The 25,311-nt window shown below is 37.1% G+C and overlaps 1 protein-coding gene across 1 annotated transcript in view; it reads left to right on the top strand.

Annotated features, from left to right (window-relative positions):
- LOC116810676 (probable C-mannosyltransferase DPY19L2) overlaps positions 1–25,311 on the top strand; it is a 136,373-nt gene that overhangs the window by 79,771 nt on the left and 31,291 nt on the right. Inside the window, 4 exon segments of the mRNA XM_058439576.1 lie at positions 274–326; positions 10,340–10,364; positions 11,653–11,772; positions 13,350–13,524. Of these exon segments, the coding sequence (XP_058295559.1) occupies positions 274–326; positions 10,340–10,364; positions 11,653–11,772; positions 13,350–13,524 (373 nt within the window).

Below are 25,311 nucleotides of genomic sequence, written 5' to 3' on the forward strand. Positions count from 1 at the left end.
GGGTGGGGGGTGGGGGGGGGGCGGGGACAGCATTAGGAGATATACCTAATGCTAAATGACGAGCTAATGGGTGCAGGAAATCAACATGGCACATGGATACATATGTAACAAACCTGCACATTGTGCACATGTACCCTAAAACCTAAAGTATAATTAAAAAAAAAAAAAAGAAAAAAAAATACTTCTTTCCTTGGCGGAGTGTTTACATTAATGAATCAGAGCATTTTAAATATTGCAGTATTCCTTACAAAAGTTTCATTGATTTGATTCTATTCACAGACTGTTCGTGATATTTCATGTGTTTTAGCTACAAACATTTATCTAAGGTAATTATATCATCGTTTTTAAAACATACAGTATTCCATTATTAAATAATTTACTTTAACATTAATTTTTCAAATGAATCTGCATTAAACTTTAGTATTATGATTAAGAAAGGAGATATGAACCAAACTTAAATGTTTCCTTAAAAATATTATTCTTACAGATTTCTTATATGTATTTGGACTTGTTTTGGAGATATTTATATTTGTGAACTAACTCAAAGTTTAAATTGATAAATTATAATATATCATTAGAATTTAAAGTCAGTAAGCTAAAGATTTATTTTTGGAATTCCTCCCTCCCTCCCTTCCTCCCTTCCTTCCTTCCTGCCTTCCGTCCTTCCTGCCTTCCGTCCTTCTCTCTCTCTCTGTCTTGTCTTGTCTTTCCTCTTCTCTTCTCTTCTCTTTTTTTTCTTTTCTCTTTTCCTTTTTCTCTTTTCTTTTCTTTTCTTTTCACAGAGTCTTGCTCTGTCACCCAGGCTGGAGTGCAGTGGCATGATCTCTGCTCACTGCAGCCTGGACATCCTGGGCTCAAGCGATCATCTCATCTCAGCTCTGCCAAGCAGCTGGGACTACAGGTGTGCATCACCATGCCCAGCTAATTTTTGTATTTTTTTGTAGAGAGGGGGTTTCACCATGTTGGTCAGGCTTTTCTTTTTCTTTCTTTTTTAACTTTCAGAGGGGGTATAATTATTTGTGTTCCTGAATATTTATGAATTTTCTTCTAAACTTATTGTTAAAACTATTTATTGTATAACATTTTTGGATGGTTTTAGTAATGTCAGTAGCATAAGCAGATGCCAGCAAAATGTATCATATCAGTGACACATAAGTAAATTGCTACAGGACTCAAGAAGTAAATTGTGAAGAAAATTTCCTTCTGAGGGAAATATGATCTCAAATGACATGTTTTTTAGTGTGCAACTTTTATTTTAGATGCAGGGGGCACATGTACAGGCTTGTTACATGGGTATATTGTACCCAGGTAGTGAGCATAGTACCTAATAGTAATTTTCAAGTTACATTTTATATTTGTAAGTAGAATATTTGATTTTATTTTGTGACTTCTACTTTATAGAATAGTTTTAGATTTATAGAAAAATTGTGAAGACAGTAGAAAGAATTTCCATGAACTCCATACTCCATGCTTGTATTTTTAATAAACAGCTGTGTATGGTTGTCAGAAGAGCTAGTTAGGTTCTTAGGTGCATCTGTTGAAACTGTTTCCAAAATAAAGGGGATAATAGACCCATTCTATATTGTTCCGGACAGATGGAGCCCAGGGAAATGTGTCTTGGCATTCTAAAAAGAATGAATGGAGAACCCTGGACACTGTTCCCATAAGGAGTGCATGAAGGGACTTGGGATATTTAATTGGATAATAGAAGATTGAAGGGTATGTGGCAACTGTCTTCATATATTGCAGAGGGTGTAATGTGGAAGCAACAGACTCGGAGGGGTCAGTGGATGGAAGATAATTACTCAGAATGTGGAACTCATGTATTGATTACATATTTGAAAGTGACAGGCCTGTTGTGTATGGGCAGAGGGTTCTGGGTTAAATCTAAAAAATAATAATAGCAGGGGCCAGTAGTAATATATTCTGAAAAACCAATGTATCAAAAAGAGAGGGAATACTCCCCTCTCTTAGATCTGCTCCCCTGGGTGCTGATTGTAAGTAGCTTTGTATGTTTTATTTTAGAAAACACATATAGAAACACAATATTTAAAAAAAATAGAATTGTAGTCTTCTTCTTATTCTGCAACTTGTTACTTGTATTTAATAGTGTGTCTTGGGCCTCTGCCTTGATCTTCATTATATTTTATAATGGTCTTAGGATTTTATTGTTGACCATCATGCATGACTGCCTTTCCCATATCAATGAAAGTTTAGATTATATATAACTTTTGTCATAAAAACCAATATTTTAAGGATTGAACATCCTGGTTCAAGTATCTTGGTACACTTATTCTAAGTATTTCTATAGTACAAAATATGTGAATTTGGACTGCTGATTATGAGGCCTGCATATTTTAGAATTTGTTATAACTGAGAAATTATAATGATGAGAGTGTCCATTTCTCTGCAACTCCACCAACATCGTTATCAAGCTTTTAATTTTTTCTGATAGGTAAAAACAATTCATTTTATTGTATAAATTCTTTGTCAGTGGAGTTTTGCAGCTTTTCGTGTGTTTGTTTACTGTGTTTCTTTTTGACCTTTAAAAGTTGTTTTGTGGGTTTTTTTTTTTTTTTTTTTTTTTTTGTCTCGCTGCTGTGTATGCAGTGGCACGATCTCGGCTCACTGCAACCTCTGCCTCTGGGGTTCAAGCAGTTCTCCTGCCCCAGCCTCTGGAGTAGCTGGGATAACAGGCACCCATCATCACACCCAGCTAACTTCTGTATTTTTAGTAGAGACGGGATTTTGCCATGTTGGCCAGGCTGGTCTCGAACTCCCGACCTCAAGTGATCCAGCCACCTGGGCCTCCCAAAGTGCTGGGATTGCAGGCATGAGCCACCGTGCCCGGCCATGTGTTATGTTTTTGCTTTTTCCATAGATGTAACATTTTGTCTTTTATGTGTATTACATAGTTTCTTCCAAGATGTCAACTTATAGTTCATTTATGGTCTCTGCTTTGTAGAACTTCGAAATTTCTGTACAATCAGTTATATATTTTTTCTGGGTTCATATGTTGGTTAGAAACACTTCCCTACACCAAAAACATTAAAATATTTTTTTGTATTTTCTTTCATAAGTTTCTATTTACATATAGGTGATTTATTACTCTTGCATTAATTTTGTGCTATAGTGACATAGAGGAGTCTACCTTTCCCCCTGTAATGAGGTATTGTCCCAACACAGTATTGCATAAATCTTTTTTCCAAATGTCAGCTTTTATCATTTATCAATTCTCATTGTACTTGAGTCTGTTTTAGATTGTCTCTTATACTGATCTTTTAGTTTATAGGAAAGCTGCTTTACTTTTTTTTTTTTTTTTTTTGCAACACGTTTTTATCTAGCCACGTTACCAAACTTTCTTTCTGGTTCTAATAGTTTTTCCATTGATGCTCTGGATTTTCTAGGCAAGTTATCATATAATCTACAAACAGTAATAACTTTATAATATTTATACTTCTTTACTTTCTTGTCTTGTGTATTAGCTAGAACTTCCAGAACAACTTTGAATTGCAGTGATGATGGGCTTGCCCTTATTTTGTTTCTGAGTTTAAAGTGAAGAATGCCTTTAGTGTCTCACTGTTCCATTTGCTGTTAGTATGTAATAGATAGCCTTTATTTCATTAAGAAAGTTTCCTTGGCCAGGCGCGGTGGCTCACACCTGTAATCCCAGCATTTTGGGAGGCCGAGGTGGGCAGATCACGAGGTCAGGAGATTGAGGCCATCCTGGCTAACATGGTGAAACCCCGTCTCTACTAAAAATAAAAAAAATTAGCTGGGCGTCATGGTGGGCACCTGTAGTCCCAGCTACCCGGGAGGCTGAGGCAGGAGAATGGCGTGAACCCGGGAGGCGGAGGTTTCAGTGAGCTGAGATTGCGCCACTGCACTCCAGCCTGGGCGACAGAGTGAGACTCCATCTAAAAAAAAAAAAAAAAAGAAAAAGAAAAAAGAAAGTTTCCTTTTGGTTCATATAAACCAGGATAATTTTAAAAATTAAATTAAAAATAGATGTTGAAAGTGTATAATGTGTGAATTGTAACTCAATAAAGCAGTAAAAAATGAATGTTAAATTTTTTAAAAATGGCTTTAAAAATATTTTGGGGATTATTATATATTTTTTCTCCTTATTAATAACTACACTTGTTTTTAAAATTTGGTAAGAATGCTTAACATGTGATCTACCCTCCTGATGATTTTTTAATTGTATAATACAGTATTGTGGACTATAAGTATAATATTCTATAGTTGATCTCTCGAACTTATTCATCTGGCTTAACTGAAACTATAAGCCTGTTGACTAGTATCTCTCCATTTCCCCTCATCTCAGCCCCTGGTGACACCATTGCACTCTTTCACTCTATGACTGACTATTTTAGATACCTCATGTAAGTGGAATTTTGCATTATATATCTTGTGGGATTGGCTTACTTCAGTTAGCATAAGGCCCTTCAGGTTCATCCATGCTGTCTCACACTGAAGAATTTCCTACTTTCTTTTTTAGGCTGAACAATATTCCATTGTTTATGTATGCCGCATTTTCATTATTCATCTGTTGATGGACATTTAGTTGGTTTCCACATCCTGACGACTATGAATAGCACTGCAGTGAACATGAGAGTGCTAGTATCTTGTTGAGATTTTGATTTCAACTGTTTTGGATAAATACCTAGAAGTGGGATTACTGGATTTTTTGGTAGTTCTACTTTTAATTTTTTAAAGATTTTTTTGGTGAACCTCCATCCTGTATTCCATAGCAGGTGCACCATTTGAAATTCCACCTGTGCAGGGATTTCAATTTCTCTACATTCTTGCCAACACTTATTACCTTTTGTTTTTTGGATAATGTCTATCCTGACATGTATATTAGAGTTGTAATCTTTCTGCTGGTAGAAGGTCTTGCTTCAATGGTGATAGCTTCTGACTGATCAGGTGGCCGTGGAACTTTCTTAAAATAAGACAATGAAGTTTGCCACATTGACTGACTCTTCCTTTCGTGAAAAATTTCTCTGTAGCATACAATGCTGTTTGATAGCATTTTACCCACAGTAGAACTACTTTCAAAATTGGAGTCAGTCCTCTCAAACCCTGCCACGCTTTATCAACCAAGTTTATGTCATCTTCTGAATCCTTTGTTTTCATTTCAACAATGTTCACAGCATGTTCACCAGGAGTAGACTCCATCTCAAGAAACCACTCTCTTTGCTTATCCGTAAGAAGCAACTCCTCATCCATTCAAGTTTTTTCATGAGATTGCAGCAATTCAGTCACATCTTCAGGCTCTACTTCTAATTCTAGTTCTCTTGCTGTTTTCACCACATCTGCAGTGACTTCCTCTGCTGAAGTCTTGTACCCCTCAGAGTCACCCATGAGGGTTGGAATCATTTTTAATGTTATATGAGAAGAAAGCATTCTAAGAAAATAACAGATAAAGTAGAAAATAAGTTGGAATCAACTGCTTCCCATCTCTTATTGATGTCAGTATTTTGACCTCCATCCATGAATCACAAATATCCTTAATGGCATCTAGAATGGTGAATCATTTCCAGAAGATTTTCAATTTACCCAAATCCATCAGAGGAATCACTGTCTATGACAGCTATAGCCTTATGAAACATATTTCTTAAATAACAAGACTTGAAATGACTCCTTGATCCAGCCTGCTTTCCTGCAACCTTAATCTCCTTGTCCATCTCTATCAGAGCTCTTGGGTGACCAGCCGCATTGTCAATGAGCAATAATATTTTGAAAGGAATCTTTTTTTCTGGGAAGTAGGTCTCAAGAGTGGGTTTAAAATATTCAGTAAATCATGCTGTGACAGATGTGCTGTCATCCAGGCTTTGTTGTTCCATTTGTAGAGTAGAGGCAGAGTAGATTTAGCATAATTCTGAAAAAAGGCCTCAGGATTTTCAAAGTGGTAAATGAACACTGGCTTCAACCGAAAGTCACCAGCTGCATTAGTCCATAACAAGGTCATTCTTTTTTGGATTTTTCATAAAACCAGCTTTTGGTTTTATTCCTTATATTTATGAAGGTTGTTCTCCATTTTATGAATCTCTGCTTATATTTTTATGTCCTTAGTTTCTCTTTTAGTGCACTTTTGTTGTTTTCTTGTGTTTAAAGTTCACATCATTTATTATCAATCATTATTGTGTCCTAGTAAATACATTTAAAGTTATAACTTTTTCTCTGAAGAAGACACACACTGTATCCCACGATGTGTGTAGCATTACCATTAATGCTGATTTCTGTGTAGTCTGTGATTTGAGTTTTGATCAGTTAATCCAAAATCACTTAGAAGAATGTCTTAAAATGTCTAACTAGTTTTAGGCCGGGTGCGGTGGCTCATGCCTATAATCCCAGCACTTTGGGAGGCCAAGGCGGGTAGATCATGAGGTCAGGAGATCAAGACCATCCTGGCCAACATGGTGAAACCCCGTCTCCACTAAAAATACATGAATTAGCTGGGTGTGGTGGCACGCACCTGTAATCCCAGCTACTCGGGAGGCTGAGGCAGGAGAATCGCTGGAACCCAGGAGTCGGAGGTTGCAGTGAGCCAAGATTGCCACTGCAGTCCAGCCTGGCAACAGAGCGAGGCTCGGTCTCAATAATAATAATTTTTAAAAATGTCTAACTAGTTTCTTCTGTTGTATATTTTGCCTTTAAAATTAACTTGCTATTTATTGAGATGGATGTTCAGTTTCAGTAAATGCTCTGGGAGGATTTTTTAAATGTTCATTTCTTATTTAGGGGAAGTTCAAATTTACATGTTGTATCATGTTATTAATAGTGCTATTTTAAATGGTCTAGTACATCAACTTATTTTTCTACTTTATCTGTTTTCTTAGAAGTCTATCTTCACATACAACATTAAAAATGAATTTTTCAAAATTGTCTTGTGATTTTAATAGTGTTTGCTTTATATAGATAGTGCTGTTGTTCATTGCATGATTATTATAGGATTGTACTTTTATTATAAAGGATATTCTTTGCTTTACTTAGTGGTTTTTGCTGTAAATTTTTCTTTGTATAAAATTAATATTGCCACATCTGCTTTCTTTTATAGATTTGCCTGGTTTACCTGTATTTATGCTTTTTTTTTTTTTAACATTTTTGTGACATTTTGGTTTAGGTATATTTCTCATTGTTAGATTTTTTCTATACAAATTCCTCTAATACTCATTTTCTAATTGGTGAATTTAACCCATTTTCATATTAACTGTGATAACTGCTGTGTTTGTACTTCTACCTGCCATCTGATTTTATGTTTTCTATTCATCGTGCTTTTCAAAAATTATTTTCTTGATACTTGCTGAATTGTTAGCTATATCCCATTTCTATATTTCCTGGTGGTTTCTCTTAAATTATTAGCAAATATATTCGTCTTGATATTAAGAATTCATCAGCATCTAAAACCTGTTACCACCAACGATGGTAGCTAACAGTTATTATTTCCTGTGTGTCTGACAGTATTTTAAGCTTCTTACCAGTATTAACTCAATAAATCCTCACAGTCACCTGGTGAGAAGGGAGTCAGTTATTCCCATTATTTGCAGATGAGGAAGTCAGTAAGAAGGTAAGTAATTTTCTGAAAGGCACACAGCTAGTGAGTAGTGGTGGCAGAATTCATACTCAGGCTCTGTACCTAGAGACCTGCTTGCTTCAGCGCTGAACTGTCGGAATATTTTTACTTGTCCCTGCCTACACACCCTCTCCTTCCAGGTTATGCTGAAATTTACTTTCTAAATTGTTGTCTTATCTGTTATGTTTTAAGAAGTCTCTAAACATTTACATTAAAGACACCAGCAATCTTTGGACTTGACTTCAAATTTTACTGATTTATTTTTCCTTGACATGTAGAATTGGCATGCTTTCTGGGTGCTTTCTTACCTGAAAAATGGCTTTATTTTGCCCTCATATTTGATTGATAGATTGGTTAATAGATATTTGTGGGTTTCATTCAACATTTTGTTGACATTGCTTCTTTGTGTTCTAGCATTGAGCATTACAGATGAAAATTCCTATATAGTTTTTCTCTCTGGAAATTCATAAAGTTTGGAGGGGTGATGTGAGTGTGTTGTTGTTTTCTTAGTCTTTCACTTTAGCCTCTCTTTTTTGAATTTCTGTTATTGCTTTTATCATATTATCTATTTCTTTTCTTTCTGTGTTCTCAGAGAATATCATCACTGAGTCTTTAATATTTTCAACTTCAGCTGTGTACATTTTGCTCTTCAACTTTCTTTTGAGGCTTTAAATTAGGCAAATATATTTTCCTTAGAATTTCTGAAAACTCCTTCTTTTCACTGGAGCTTATTTTAATTACATGGATGTATTATCCTCTTAAACTTCTGTGAAAACAATAATTGGAGTTTTCATTTGCATTAGCTGTTTCATGAGAGGTCAAGTTTTTTGCTCATTTATTTTGATGTTTCCTTTTCATGATATTTGTGTCTTGGGATTTGGTTGTATATTCACATTTTTAATTAGCTACTTGATTTAAATAAAGTATCAGTAGTTACTTTTAGGGTTCTTGGTGATTATAATAATTACTCACCTACCAGGCTTCTTCCTTGCATGCAGCTCACTACAGGAATCTGTTGTGCCTAGAAGATTTTGGGACAAGTGGGAAAACCCCACTCAGTTAACTGCATACACAGGGAAGGAGCTACGAGGGAGATAGAATAATTTGGTCTCTACTATTACCTTAAGAGACCTTCCCCTGTCTTCGATTTAAAAAAAAAAACTACTGCATACAAAGGGTAGGAGCTACAAGGGAGATAGAATAATTCAGACTCCACTACTACCTTAAGAGACCTTCCCCGACTTCTCTTTTAAAAAACCTATGGGTCTCTGTACCCCGAACTTACTTTCCACACCTGTTTCTCTCTTCACCCCCAAAATCCATATTAGAATGCCCCTGCAGGCTATAAAGCCTTTCATAAAAGTAAAATACCCAGTCTTTTCAAGAGAACAATAAAATAGGCAGTCTCCTACCTCTTGTCTTACTCTAATACAAACTCCATGAAGATAAGTATTGTCTCCATACTGTTCATGCTGCACAGCAGTTGCCCTTATCTGCAGGGTGACGCATCCCAAGACCCCCAATGGATGCTTGAAACTGCAGAGAGTAACACATGTGATTGCCACCATCGGAACACATTTCTGTTCACGTCTTCCACCCACAGATTTAATGCCTTTTCCATCTTAACTAAGCACTTATCATGGACTGTGGCCATAACTTTTGCAGTTTTAGATGCAAAAGCAAAGCTAGCATTAATTTTTTCTTCTTCTTCACAATTTCATGGATAGATTTGTTCTTACCGTCGATCTTAGCAACCTCAGCATATGATGTTTTTTCTTTTGAGAACTTTCACCTTTTCTCTTAAAGAAAGCACTTTACAGCTTCTCTTTGGCATATCTCAACTGTCAGCATCACTGCTCTTGAACTTTGGGGCCATTATTAAGTCAGAAAAGGGTTACTTGAAAACAAGCACCGAGATACCACCAGAGTCCATCTGATAACTGAGATGGTAACTACATGACTAACAGGCTGGTGACGTATACAGCATGGATATGCTGGACAAAGGGGTGAGTCATGTCCCAGGTAGGATGAAGCAGGGTGACTTGAGATTTCACTATTCGGTATGGTACACAATTTAAAACTTAGGAATTGTTTATTTCCTGGAACTTTTCATTTAATATTTTTGGACTGCAGTTGACCACAGGTAACTGAAACTGTGGAAAGTGAGGATCAGAGGATAAGCAGGGACTGTGGTATTCATTTCATTGCACAGTGCCTAGAATACAGTAGGTGTACTGTAAGTATTTTGTAAAGGGACAACTTTTCTGAAACTAAAAATATTTATGTTTTACCCAGTAATTTTTCTTCTGGAAATTTATGCTAAGGAAATATTCAGAGATGCTTACAAAGTTTTATGCATGAGTGTCCGTGTTATTTGTAATTGTGAAAAATGAAAATAACTCAAAAGTTTAACAGTGGTCATCTAAAGTATTGTATACACTGTATATATAGGTTGAATAGAAGGTCATCCTATTCATTTATTCATAGAGGTACAACCTCCAGGGATCTGTAAAATCTATTTTGTCTTAACCAAAGAACAAATTTTTGACATATCTTGAATAGGATGACTATAAATTATGACTTTTAAATTGTTGTAATTTTTGTGCTGTTATCTGATATTTTTATTTTTATGTATGTTCCTAAGTAGTTTAGAGATAGTCAGATTTTAAAAATCTAAGATCAAACAAATGAAGCTTATTTTTATGTATTCATAGTATAAAAGACCTTCAGTAAATAGAAAATATTTTTATTTTATTCTAGAAAACAGCTCCTTGAACACAGTGAGGTAAAGCTTTCATTTTAATCTCTGGTAGACTTGTGTATTAAATTCTAGTTTGAGGATAATTGACAAAGGTATAACCTTGCTGCTGATGCACCATCAGCAGTGAGTTGTTCAGCATTGGTGATAAATTTCTGCTGATCCTTCTCACTCTTTCATCTGCTCTTACTTTTGAATAGTAATAAGGATTTAAAAGCTAGAAGGCTGATTTATGACTATAGTACAGAATTAAATTAAATTGCATTCATTTAACAATAACAATCATTTGATTTCTAGCCTGCTGAGCTAATCAGCTACAGTCCATTAGGGCAGGCACCCCTGGCCCTGTGACTGGTGGCCATCTGCCACCACGTAGATATGCTGGTCAGTCAGCGACAAGCTCAGAAGTGTTGAAGGATACAAAAGATACTAAAGTCATGTTCCTGCCCTTCAGTATGTGTCATTTTACAAAGGGGACAAATAAGACAACATTTTATATGGTGTAAAATTATTTTGTGGCATGAAAAGGAAAAGATCAATGTGGGCTGGAAATATTTTCTGTTTGATAGAACTTCAAGTGGGTCTTGAGGTAAAGGTCAAATTTACAGGAGTGGGTAACTGAATTTGAACTTAATAGAGATAGTTTATGACACATGTTGAGTATCCCTTATCCAAAATGCTTAGGACTAGAGGCGTTTCAGATTTCAGATTTTATCGAATTTTGGAATATTTACAATGTAGTTACTAGTTGAGCATTCCTAACCTGAAAATCCAAAATCCAAAATGCTTCAATGAGCATTTGTTTTAGCATAATCTTTGAACATCATATTGGTACTCAAAAGTTTCAGATTTTGGAGCATTGTAGATTTCAGATTTTTGGATCAGGGATGCATTAGTAACTTTGTCACTTTACAGTGAGGCCCACTATGTTGGTCCTCCGCCTCCTCACTCCACCACCTGCTCTCCCTGGCTCCTCTGCCTGCTCCATTTTCTTGCCAACTGCACTTATTGCCTTACAGTAGACTATGTAATGGATTTATTTATTTGCTATGTCTATGTATTGTCTGTCTTTCATTACTAAATGTAGTTAAATGTAATACAAGGACAGAAATTGCTCACTGTTGTATCTGAAGCACCCAGAAGAGTACCTGGAACATAGTAGACATTCGATAAATTATTGTTGAATGAATACTGATAGGCTTATTACTAAGTTAGAAGATCTTTGTCTTAATGAATAATATAGTTTTAATATACTTCATTAATTTAAAAATATGAAAAGTAGAAATGCGATTTTGTCTTATTTGTGTTTTTATAGCTGGCTTTTCACACATTGCAGTTGTTAGTGTTTACTGCCCTTGCCATTTTAATTATGAGGCTAAAGATGTTTTTGACACCGCACATGTGTGTTATGGCTTCCTTGATATGCTCTCGACAGGTAAGGGATTCATTCTTGTATAACAAACAATACTATAAAAACTATAGCAGCTATACTTAGTAGTTACCGTGGCTTTGCTGACTAATTCAAAATATAAACACACTAAGTGTTTTTAACTTAACTAAGTTAAATGATTTAAAATATTACTTCATGATTCACTATAAGCAAGAAAAGCAATTTCAAGTGGCTTTGAAAAGTATTTCTGGATTTTAATTGATATTTCTATAACAAGTGATTAGGCAAACATTTCTCCTCTGTTAATATCCTGTCCATGAACATAACCTTTTGGAGTTCAGGTTTGTGTAAGAGTGCCTGGCACGGTGGCTCACACCTGTAATCCCAGCCCTTTGGGAGGCCGAGATGGGCAGATCACTTGAGGCCAGGAGTGCGAGACCAGCCCGGCCAACATGGTGAAACTCCATCTCTACTAAAAATACAAAAATTAGCCGGATATGGTGGCGAGTGCCTGTAATTCTAGCTACTTGGGAGGCTGAGGCAGGAGAATTGCTTGAACCTGGGAGGCAGAGGCTGCAGTCAGCCAAGATCGCACCACAGCACTCTAACGTGGGTAACAGAGTGAGACTCTGTCTCAAAAAAAGAAAAAAAGAAAAAAAAAAAGAGTTTCCTGGTGGCTGGGCACAGTGGCTCACACCTGAAATCCCAGCACTTTGGAAGGCCAAGGTGGGCAGATCACTTGAGGTCAGGAGTTCAAGACCAGCCTGGCCAACATGGTGAAACCCTGTCTCTACTAAAATACAAAAATTAGCCAGGCATGGTGGTGTGTGCCTGTAATCCCAGCGACTCAGGAGGCTGAGGCAGGAATATTGCTTGAACCTGGGAAGTGGAGGTCGAAGGGAGCTGAGGTCGCACCACTGCATTACAGCCTGGGAGACAGAGTGAGACTCTGTCTCGAAAAAAAAAAAAGAAAGAAAAAGAGTTTCCTGGTTCACCAAAAGTACCCTGAAATACTCATCCAATACCGGAGTAGATGCAGAGTAATTGCTCTAATATGGTCCTGTCTGGCTGGAAGAATCTATAAGAAATTCTGGGGTTCTACCACTGTTATCTAACATACAAAAGAACTAGATAAATTGCTAGAATATTGGGCCTAAGGTACTTCTACAAACACCTTACTTAGTTTTGATTATGAGTGTATAGCCTTAAAATATCATAATGCCTGTTTTCCTGAGAAGAATCTAAATATGTCATGCTAATAGGGCTTCCCTGTCTACTAACCATGTCCACAAAAGGCAGCCAAGGATGAAAGGATTTAGTTCTAAGATGTTTCACAGTTGTGATTTGTTTATTTTAATCCTTAGTAGTAAATGAGTACTAGAAGGATCAGGTATATCTTCCTTAATTCTTCCCAGGGGAGAGAAAGTTTCACTTTCACCTGGGCCCTGTAATGCCGACATATTCGTTGCTTTAGAAACAATCGGAGATGATAATTCTGTATACATGTGTGCTGCTATCAAAGGGTAATTCACATTGGTTTGAGTAACAAGGTGAGAATTTATTGTTGACCCTACAGTACTCTTCATATAAGAACTAGAAATAAATGGTTTATTTCGTTTCAGCTCTTTGGCTGGCTTTTTCGCAGAGTTCGTTTTGAGAATGTTATCTTTGGCATTCTAACAGTGATGTCAATACAAGGTTATGCAAACCTCCGTAATCAATGGAGCATAATAGGAGAATTTAATAATTTGCCTCAGGAAGAACTTTTACAGTGGATCAAATACAATACCACATCAGGTATGTAGGTATTTGGTTATATGCTAGTTTTATACAAACATACTCACAGACATATTTGTGTATACTATATATAATTATTGTCATTTCTGATATATGTGTGTATGTGTGTACGACAGATTTACAAATAGGCATTCATACTCTCACAGACTTTGAGCAGACTGTTGCAATGTCAATCAATTAAACCCTTCCCAAAGGCAATTTTGCAGCCCCTTTAAGCCCCTCCCAGATAATTATCAAAGAATTTAAATTAGCACCAGGAAATTAATGATTTTTCACAAGTTATGTCCTTTAACTCTCAGAGAGGATTATAGCTTTTAAACCATAACAATGACAAATCAAAGAAGTAAATCTTTAAAAATGAAATTTCACACCTTGTTCCAGGCTATAGCAGAAGATACTTTTGATGGTGGGGAGTTAACTGGCACCACTTCTGTCGCTGCAATCAGTGCTGTCTCCTCTAATTCTGTAAAACAAGTCGTCGGCAGAGGAGTTAAAATCTTGGATATTCTATTTTCTTCACTAAATCATCTCACAGAGATAGTATACGTCCTATTTTAAATACTCCAAAATTTTCTTTTTAGCTTACCTTCTTTTCTTCCTGTCTTTATTCAGAACTACCTCAAGCAGATACATATTTTTAAATATCTTTCCAGAGAATAAGTCTATAACATTTTCTGTAACTAAATTTGTAAATCAAAGATTATTTTTGATATTTAGAAACTTACTCTGGCACAAGTTCTTCACTATGATTTATTTAAATTTTCTTATGACTCTTGAGCTTATTTCCTTTTATTTCTTATTTGATAGCCACTTTTTTGCTAATTAACCTTCATTAAGGTAAATCTTTATAAGCTTTAAGTGAGATATTTGGTCTATAGCTTTCAAAGGGTGTAGGTGACAGTGCCTCATTAAACTGCCAAGCCAGTTTAATTAGAATTTTAAAAGTAATCCCCAACTGACTTTTTCCACATAGGAGCTCAAGGTAATCACTCCCTTTCTTTACTCTCCCTTGCCTCTCCCCAGTTATAGCTATTTTTTCCCAAGCTTTTAAAGATATCTACCCTTTTAATCTTTTCTTGTGTCTTTCTTTGTTCCAGTGTTTGTATTGGGCTCCTGACAGAGAGCCTACATTTGGCAACTTATCCTTCTAAGATAACTGCCACAAACCCGTCTCACTTTTAGATGCCTCTTCTTTGATCTTCTTTTCAATCTGTCTTATTCTTTTAATTACTCTTATTATGAGTTATCTCATGGTTACCACATATTAAAGGCTATATGAAGTTTTGTAGTATTAGTGGAACTAGTGCTTATGTTGAGGTCTGCCATATACGGTTGTATAGTTTGTGCACTGCACAAAGGTGACCAATTGAGAAGATAAGTGAAAGCTTAAATCCAGCTTGTGGTCCACTCATCAAGCCATGTATAATGGGGCTCTGTCAAGTCAGGGGAATACCTTTTTCTAATCTGTGTAGTAGGCTAAATGGAGACTTCCATACAGTGATAGGAAAATATCTGATTTTTCCTTGTTATGCTCATTTTCTTCACAGCCAAAAAGACAGAAGGTGGAGTGGGAAGGTATTTCTTCCTCTCTGTCTGCCATAGATGACAATTCAGTGGGTCCAGCTCTTGCTGGACAGGTGTGCCTAGTTTTTTTTGGAAGACCCTGGCCCTGGGCTTTCAATTCTCCTTGCTCAGCATTTTCCAACCTTAGCACAGTTGACATTGAGGCTGTCCTGTGTATTACAAGAAATCCTTGGCCTCTATCTACAAGATGCCAACAGCATCTTCCCTCCTCCCCATAGCATGACATCCAAAAATGTCTCCAGAAGTTGATAGTGCTCCCTAGGGAGCAAAATCATGCCTGCTTGAGAACCACTTCTCTAGCTTAACAGCTTGTCATCATTAATTATTGAGTCTCCAATAATAAATACACATTCTTTGACTGGCTTACATATTTTCAAATTTGAGGCATATAAAGAAATTTTCATTCAAAGTCGCATTTAGAATGCTTAGTTATATTGGAAAGTAAACACTCAGGGTTCTTAAAGTTTTTAATTTATGTGGGTACAGAGCAGGTATATATATTTATGGGGTAGATGGGATATTTTGTTACAGGCATACAATGTGTAATAATCACATCAGGGTAAATGGAGTATCCATCACCTGAAGCATTGATCCTTTGTGTTACAAACAATCCAGTTATACTCTCTGTTATTTTTAAATGTGCAATACAATTTTGTTGACTATAGTCACCCTTCTGTGTTACCAAACACTACATCTTTTCCATTCTATTTTGTTTGTGCAAATTAACCATCCTCACTTCCCCTCCCAGCCTCTGGTAACCATCATTCTATTCTTGATCTCCATGAGTTCAACTCTTTTAATTTTTAGCTCCCACAAATAAGTAAGAACCTGCAAAGTTTGTCTTTCTGTACCTGGCTTATTTCAATTAAAGTAATGACCTCCAGTTCCATCCATGTTATGGATAGGATCTCATTCTTTTTTTATGACAGGATTTCATTCGTTTTTATGGCTGAATAGCACTGCGTTGTGTCTATGTACCACATTTCCTTTATCCATTCACCTGTTGATGGACACTTAGGTTGCTTCCAAATCTAGGCTATTGTGAGAAGTGCTGCAATAAACACGGGAGTGCAGATACCTCTTCTAAATATTTATTTCCTTTCTTTGAGGTATATATCTAAGAGTAGGATTGCTGGATCATTTGGTAACTCTAGTTTTTTGAGGAACCTCCAAACTCTTCTACATAGTGGTTGTACTAATTTACATTTTCACCAAAAGTGTATGAGAGTTCCCTTTTCTCCACATCTTTTCCTGTCTTTTGGATAACAGCCATTTGTTATTGCCTGTCTTTTAATAGCCATTTTAACTGGAGTGAGATGCTATTTCACTTTAGTTTTGATTTGCGTTTCTCTAATGATCAGTGATGTTGATTACCTCTTCATGTACCTGTTTGCCACTTGTATGTTTTCTTTTGAGAAATGTCTATTCAGATTTTTTGCCCATTTTTAAAGTAGATTTTTAGATTTTCTTTTCCGACAGAGTTGTTTGAGCTCCTTATGTATTCTGGTTATTCATTCCCTGTCAGATTGGTAGTTTGCAAATATTTTCGCTTATTTTTTGGGTTGTCTCTGTGCTTTGCTGATTGCTTCCTTTGCTGTGCAGAAGCTTTTACACTTGATGTGATCCCATTTGTTCATTTTTACTTTGGTTGCCTGTGCTTCCTAGGTATTTACTCAAGAAATCTTTGTCCAAACCAAAGTCCTGGAGAGTTTCCCCAAAGTTTTCTTGTAGTAATTTCAGAGTTTGAGGTCTTAGTTTAAGGCTTTAATCCATTTGGATTTGAGATTTGTATATGGCAAGAGATAGGGGTGTAGATTCATTCTTCTTCATATGGATATTCAGTTTTCCCAGCACCATTTATTGAAGAGATTGCCCTTTCCCCAATGTATGTTTTTGGGACTGCTGTAAAAAATGAGTTTACTGTAGATGTATGGATTTCTTTCTGGGTTCTCCATTCTGTTCCACTGGTCTGTGTGTCTGTTTTTATAGCAGTACCGTGATGTTTTGGTTACTATACTTCTGTAGTATAATTTGAAGTCAGGTATTGTGATTCCTTCAGTTTTGTTCTTCTTGCTCAGGGTAGCTTTGGCTATTCTAGGTCTTTTGTGTTTTCGAATAAATAAGGATTGTTTTTTCTATTTCTGTGAGGAATATCATTAGTAGTTTGATGGCGATTGTATTGAATCTGTAGATTGATTTGAATAGTATGGACATTTTAACAATATTGATTCTTCCAATGCTTGAACATGGAATAGCTTTCCATTTTTTGTGTCTTCTTCAATTTCTTTCTCCAGTTTTGTATAGCTTTCATTCTAGAGATCTTTCATTTCTTTGGTTAATTTCTAGGTATTTAATTTTATGTGTGGCTACTGTAAATGGAATTACTTTTTAAAATTTCTTTTTCAGATTGTTCTGTGTTGGCATATAGAAACATTAATGATTTTTGTATGATTTTGTATCCTACGACATTACTGAATTTATCAGTTCTAATAGTTTTTTTTTGGTAGAGACTAGGTTTTTCTAAATATAAGATCATATCTTCTGTGAACAATGATAATTTGACCTCTTCCTTTCAAATTTGGATGCCCTTTATTTCTTTCTCTTGTCTGATTGCTCTAGTTAGATTTCCAGTACTATGTTGAATAATGTGGTAAAAAGTGAGCATCTTTGTCATGTCCCATATCTTAGAAGAAAGGCTTTCAGTGTTTCCTCACTCAGTATGATACTACTTGTGCGTTTGCTGTATATAGCTTCTTTATGTTGATTAAAGTTCCTTCTATACCCAGTTCATTTGAAGGTTTTTTTATCATGAAGCTATATTGAATTTTACCAAATGATTTTTCTGCATCTATGATGAGATGATCATATGATTTTTCCCCTTCATTGTGTTGATATGACGTATCACATTTATTTGCTATGTTGAATCATCTTTGTGTCCCTGAGATACATCCTATTTGGTCATGATGAATAATCTTTTTAATGTGTTATTGAATTCAGTTTGCTAGTATTTTGTTGAGGATTTTTGCATTAACATTAATCAGAGATTTTGGCTCGTAGTTTTCTTTTTTTGATGGGTCTTTGTATAGTTTTGGTATTAAAGTGATATTGGTCTCATACAATGGGTTTGGAAGTATTCCCTCCTCCTCTATTTCCTGGAATCGTTAGAGTAGGATTGATATTAGTTCTTCTTTAAATGTTTGATAAAATTCAGCAGTGAAGCCATCAGGTCCTGGGCTTTTCTTTGCTGAGAGACTTTTCATTAGAGATTTGATCTCATTACCTGTGATTGGTCTGTTCAGGTTTTGGATTTCTATATAGTTCAATCTCGGTAGGTTTTATGTATCTAGGGATTTATCCATTTCTAGGTTTTCCAAATTATGGGCATATAGTTGCTCATGGTAGTCTCTACTGATCCTTTAATTTCTGCAATATTGGTTATAATGTCTCCTTTTATTATCTCTGATTTTATTATTTGGGCCTTCTGTCTTTTCTTCTTAGTCTGGCTGAAGGTTTGTTAATTTTACCTTTACAGAAAACCAGTTGATCTTTTTTTTTTTTTGAGGGTTTGAGAAGGGCTTTATTCGTGAGTTATACTTAATTGATATTTATCACAACAAATTAAAAGTGAAAAAATGTTTATTTTTAATTTGTTAAAATAATAATAAACTTATTGCATGTTAACATAAGTTACAGTACTTATTTTTTAAGTTATATTTTCCAAAACAAAAAAATACTTCAAGAAGAGGGACATTGTTAAAAGTTTTTAAATTTTTTTTTAAAGTGTGTTTATTTTATTATTATTATACTTTAAGTTTTAGGGTACATGTGCACAATGTGCAGGTTTGTTACATATGTATCCATGTGCCATGTTGGTGTGCTGCACCCATTAACTCTTCATTTAGCATTAGGTATATCTCCTAATGCTATGCCTCCCACCTCCTCCCACCCTACAACAGTCCCCAGAGTGTGATGTTCCCCTTACTGTGTCCATGTGTTCTCAATGTTCAATTCCCACCTATGAGTGAGAACATGCGGTGTTTGGTTTTTTGTCCTTGCGATAGTTTACTGAGAATGATGATTTCCAGTTTCATCCATGTCCCTACAAAGGACATGAACTCATCCTTTTTTATGGCTGCATAGTATTCCATGGTGTATATGTGCCAAATTTTCTTAATCCAGTCTACCATTGTTGGACATTTGGGTTGGCTCCAAGTCTTTGCTATTGTGAATAGTGCCACAATAAACATATGTGTGCATGTGTCTTTATAGCAGCATGATTTATAGTCCTTTGGGTATATACCCAGTAATGGGATGGCTGGCTCAAATGGTATTTCTAGTTCGAGATCCCTGAGGAATCGCCACACTGACTTCCACAATGGTTGAATTAGTTTACAGTCCCACCAACAGTGTAAAAGTGTTCTTATTTCTCCACATCCTCTCCAGCACCTGTTGTTTCCTGACTTTTGAATGATGGCCATTCTAACTGGTGTGAGATGGTATCTCATTGTGGTTTTGATTTGCATTTCTCTGATGGCCAGTGATGATGAGCATTTTTTCATGTGTTTTTTGGCTGCATAAATGTCTTCTTTTAAGAAGTGTCTGTTCATATCCTTTGCCCACTTTTTGATGGGGTTGTTTGTTTTTTTCTTGTAAATTTGTTTGAGTTCATTGTAGATTCTAGATATTAGCCCTTTGTCAGATGAGTAGGTTGCAAAAATTTTCTCCCATTCTGTAGGTTGCCTGTTCACTCTGATGGTAGTTTCTTTTGCTGTGCAGAAGCTCTTTAGTTTAATTAGATCCCATTTGTCAATTTTGGCTTTTGTTGCCATTGCTTTTGGTGTTTTAGACATGAAGTCCTTGCCCATGCCTATGTCCTGAATGGTAATGCCTTGGTTTTCTTCCAGGCTTTTTATGGTTTTAGGTCTAACATGTAAGTCTTTAATCCATCTTGAATTAATTTTTGTAAAAGGTGTAAGGAAGGGATCCAGTTTCGGCTTTCTACAAATGGCTAGCCAGTTTTCCCAGCACCATTTATTAAATAGGGAATCCTTTCCTCATTGCTTGTTTTTGTCAGGTATGTCAAAGATCAGACAGTTGAAGATACGTGATGTTATTTCTGAGGGCTCTGTTCTGTTCCATTGATCTATGTCTCTGTTTTGGTACCAGTACCATGCTGCTTTGGTTACTGTAGCCTTGTAGTACAGTTTGAAGTCAGGTAGCGTGATGCCTCCAGGTTTGTTCTTTTGGCTTAGGATTGACTTGGCGATGCAGGCTCTTTTTTTGGTTCCATATGAACTTTAAAGTAGTTTATTCCAATTCTGTGAAGAAAGTCATTGGTAGCTTGATGGGGATGGCATTGAATCTATAAATTACCTTGGGCAGTATGGCCATTTTCACGATATTGATTCTTCCAACCCATGAGCATGGAATGTTCTTCCATTTGTTTGCATCCTCTTTTATTTCATTGAGCAGTGGTTTGTAGTTCTCCTTGAAGAGGTCCTTCATGTCTCTTGTAAGTTGGATTCCTAGGTATTTTATTCTCTTTGAAGCAATTGTGAATGGGAATTCACTCATGATTTGGCTCCCTGTTTGTCTGTTATTGGTGTATAAGAATGCTTGTGATTTTTGTACATTGATTTTGTATCCTGAGACTTTGCTGAAGTTGCTTATCAGCTTAAGGAGATTTTGGGCTGAGACAATGGGGTTTTCTAGATATACAATCATGTCATCTGCAAACAGGGACAATTTGACTTCCTCTTTTCCTAATTGAATACCCTTTATTTCCTTCTCCTGCCTCATTGTCCTGGCCAGAACTTCCAACACTATGTTGAATAGGAGTGGTGAGAAAGGGCATCCCTGTCTTGTGCCAGTTTTCAAAGGGAATGCTTCCAGTTTTTGCCCATTCAGTATGATATTGGCTGTGGATCTGTCATAGATAGCTCTTATTATTTTGAGATACGTCCCATCAATACCTAATTTATTGAGAGTTTTCAGCATGAAGCGTTGTTGAATTTTGACAAAGGCCTTTTCTGCATCTATTGAGATAATCATGTGGTTTTTGTCTTTGGTTCTGTTTATATGCTGGATTACATTTATTGATTTTCGTATGTTGAACCAGCCTTGCATCCCAGGGATGAAGCCCACTTGATCATGGTGGATAAGCTTTTTGATGTGCTGCTGGATTCTGTTTGCCAGTATTTTATTGAAGATTTTTGCATCAATGTTCATCAAGGATATTGGTCTAAAATTCTCTTTTTTGGTTGTGTCTCTGCCAAGCTTTGGTATCAGGATGATGCTGGCCTCATAAAATGAGTTAGGGAGGATTCCCTCTTTTTCTCTTGATTGGAATAATTTCAGAAGGAATGGTACCAGTTCCTTCTTGTACCTCTGGTAGAATTCGGCTGAGAATCCATCATGTCCTGCACTCTTTTTAGTTGGTAAGCTATTGATTATTGCCACAATTTCAGAGCCTGGTATTGGTCTATTCAGCGATTCAACTTCTTCCTGGTTTAGTCCTGGGAGGGTGTATGTGTTGAGGAATTATCCATTTCTTCTAGATTTTCTAGTTTATTTGCGTAGAGATATTTGTAGTATTCTCTGATGGTAGTTTGTATTTCTGTGGGATCGGTGGTGATATCCCCTTTAACATTTTTTATTGCATCTATTTGATTCTTCTCTCTTTTCTTATTAGTCTTGCTAGCGGTCTATCAATTTTGTTGATCTTTTCAAAAAACCAGCTCCTGGATTCATTAATTTTTTGAAGGGGTTTTTGTGTCTCTATTTCCTTCAGTTCTGCTCTGATTTTAGTTATTTCTTGCCTTCTGCTAGCTTTTGAATGTGTTTGCTCTTGCTTTTCTAGTTCTTTTAATTGTGATGTTAGGGTGTCAATTTTGGATCTTTCCTGCTTTCCCTTGTGGGCATTTAGTGCTATAAATTTCCCTCTACACACTGCTTTGAATGTGTCCCAGAGATTCTGATATGTTGTGTCTTTGTTCTCGTTGGTTTCAAAGAACATCTTTATTTCTGCCTTCATTTCATTATGTACCCAGTAGTCATTCAGGAGCAGATTGTTCAGTTTCCATGTAGTTGAGCGGTTTTGAGTGAGTTTCTTAATCCTGAGTACTAGTTTGATTGCACTGTGGTCGGAGAGACAGTTTGTTATAATTTCTGTTCTTTTACATTTGCTGAGGACAGCTTTACTTCCAACTGTGAGGTCAATTTTGGAATAGGTGTGGTGTGGTGCTAAAAAAATCTATAATCTGTTGATTTAGGGTGGAGAGTTCTGTAGATTTCTATTAGGTCCACTTGGTGCAGAGCTGAGTTCAATTCCTGGGTATCCTTGTTAACTTTCTGTCTTGTTGATCTGTCTAATGTTGACAGTGGGGTGTTAAAGTCTCCCATTATTATTGTGTGGGAGTCTAAGTCTCTTTGTAGGTCACTCAGGACTTGCTTTATGAATCTGGGTGCTCCTGTATTGGGTGCATATATATTTAGGATAGTTAGCTCTTCTTTTTGAAGGGATCCCTTTACCATTACGTAATGGCGTTCTTTGTCTTGTGATCTTTGTTGGTTTAAAGTCTGTTTTATCAGAGACTAGGATTGCAACCTCTGCCTTTTTTTGTTTTCCATTTGCTTGGTAGATCTTCCTACATCCTTTTATTTTGAGCCTTTGTGTGTCTCTGCACGTGAGATGGGTTTCCTAAATACAGCACACTGATGGGTCTTGACTCCTTATCCAATTTGCCAGTCTGTGTCTTTTAATGGGAGCATTTAGTCCATTTACATTTAAAGTTAATATTGTTATGTGAGAATTTGATCCTGTCATTATGATGTTAGCTGGTTATTTTGCTCATTAGTTGATGCGGTTTCTTCCTAGCCTCGATGATCTTTACAATTTGGCATGATTTTGCAGTGGCTGGTACCAGTTGTTCCTTTCCATGTTTAGTGCTTCCTTCAGGAGCTCTTTTAGGGCAGGCCTGGTGGTGACAGAATCTCTCAGCATTTACTTGTCTGTAAAGTATTTTATTTCTCCTTCACTTATGAAGCTTAGTTTGGCTGGATATGAAATTCTGGGTTGAAAATTCTTTTCTTTAAGAATGTTGAATATTGGCCCCCACTCTCTTCTGGCTTGTGGAGTTTCTGCTGAGAGATCAGCTGTTAGTCTGATGGGCTTCCCTTTGTGGGTAGCCTGACCTTTCTCTCTGGCTGCTCTTAACATTTTTTCCTTCATTTCCACTTTGGTGAATCTGAGAATTATGTGTCTTGGAGTTGCTCTTCTTGAGGTGTATCTTTGTGGCATTCTCTGTATTTCCTGAATCTGAATGTTGGCCTGCCTTGCTAGATTGGGGAAGTTCTCCTGGGTAATATCCTGCAGAGTGTTTTCCACCTTGGTTCCATTCTCCCTGTCACTTTCAGGTACACCAATCAGACGTAGATTTGGTCTTTTCACATCGTCCCATATTTCTTGGAGGCTTTGTTCATTTCTTTTTATTCTTTTTTCTCTAGACTTCCCTTCTCGCTTCATTTCATTCATTTCATCTTCCATCACTGATACCCTTTCTTCCAGTTGATCGCATCGGCTCCTGAGGCTTCTGCATTCTCCACGTAGTTCTCAAGCCTTGGCTTTCAGCTCCATCAGCTCCTTTAAGCACTTCTCTGTATTGGTTATTCTAGTTATACATTCTTCTAAATTTTTTTGAAAGTTTTTAATTTCTTTGCCTTTGGTTTGAATTTCCTCCTGTAGGTTGGAGTAGTTTGATCATCTGAAGCCTTCTTCTCTCAACTCGTCAAAGTCATTCTCCAGCCAGCTTTGTTCCATTGCTGGTGACGAACTGCGTTCATTTGGAGGAGGAGAGGCGCTCTGCTTTTTAGAATTTCCAGTTTTTCTGCTCTGTTTTTTCCCCATCTTTGTGGTTTTATCTACTTTTGGTCTTTGATGATGGTGATGTACAGATGGCTTTTTGGTGTGGATGTCCTTTCTGTTTGTTAGTTTTCCTTCTACCAGACAGGACCCTCAGCTGCAGATCTGTTGGAGTTTGCTAGAGGTCCACTCCAGACCCTGTCTGCCTGGGTCTCAGCAGCGGTGGCTGCAGAACAGCTGATTTTCATGAACCGTGAATGCTGCTGCCTGATCGTTTCTCTGGAAGTTTTGTCTCAGAGGAGTACCCGGCCGTGTGAGGTGTCAGTCTGCCCCTACTTGGGGGTGCCTCCTAGTTAGGCTGCTTGGGGGGTCAGGGGTCAGAGACCCACTTGAGGAGACAGTCTGCCCTTTCTCAGATCTCCAGCTGCATGCTGGGAGAAGCACTACTCTCTTCAAAGCTGTCAGACAGGGACATTTAAGTCTGCAGAGGTTACTGCTGTCTTTTGGTTGGTCTGTGCCCTGCCTCCAGAGGTGGAGCCTACAGAGGCAGGCAGGCCTCTTTGAGCTGTGGTGGGCTCCACCCAGTTCGAGCTTCCTGGCTGCTTTGTTTACCTAAGCAAGCCTGGGCAGTGGCGGGCACCCCTCCCCCAGCCTCACTGCCACCTTGCAGTTTGATCTCAGACTGCTGTGCTAGCAATGAGCGAGACTCCGTGGGCATAGGACCGTCTGAACCAGGTGCGGGATATAATCTCCTGGTGTGCTGTTTTTTAAGCCCGTCGGAAAAGCGCAATATTAGGGTGGGAGTGACCTGATTTTCCAGGTGCCGTCTGTCACCCCTTTCTTTGACTAGGAAAGGGAACTCCCTGACCCCTTGCACTTCCCTAGTGAGGCAATGCCTCACCCTGCTTCGGCTCGCGTACGGTGCACTGCACCCGGTGTCCTGCGCCCACTGTCTGGCACTCCCTAGTGAGATGTACCCAGTACCTCAGATGGAAATGCAGAAATCACCCATCTTCTGCATCGCTCACGCTGGGAGCTGTAGACCGGAGCTGTTCCTATTTGGCCATCTTGGCTCCCTCTCAAAATTTTTTTACCAGTTGATCTTTTATACTGTTTTCTTCATTGCAATTTCATTTATTTCTGCTCTGGTCTTTATTATTTCATTTCTCTTACTAACTTTGGGTTTTGTTTGCACTTTTCTAGTTTTTTAAGATGCATCATTGGGTTGTTAATTTGAGGTTTTTCTTCTTTTTTGATGTGGGCACTTATAGCCATAGACGTCCCTCTTAATACTGCTTTCGCTGTATCCCATAGGTTTTGATATGTTGTGTTTTCATTATCAT

This window comes from Hylobates moloch, unplaced genomic scaffold (genome assembly GCF_009828535.3).
Source record: "Hylobates moloch isolate HMO894 unplaced genomic scaffold, HMol_V3 SCAFFOLD_1, whole genome shotgun sequence".
Taxonomy (NCBI): Eukaryota; Metazoa; Chordata; class Mammalia; order Primates; family Hylobatidae; genus Hylobates; species Hylobates moloch.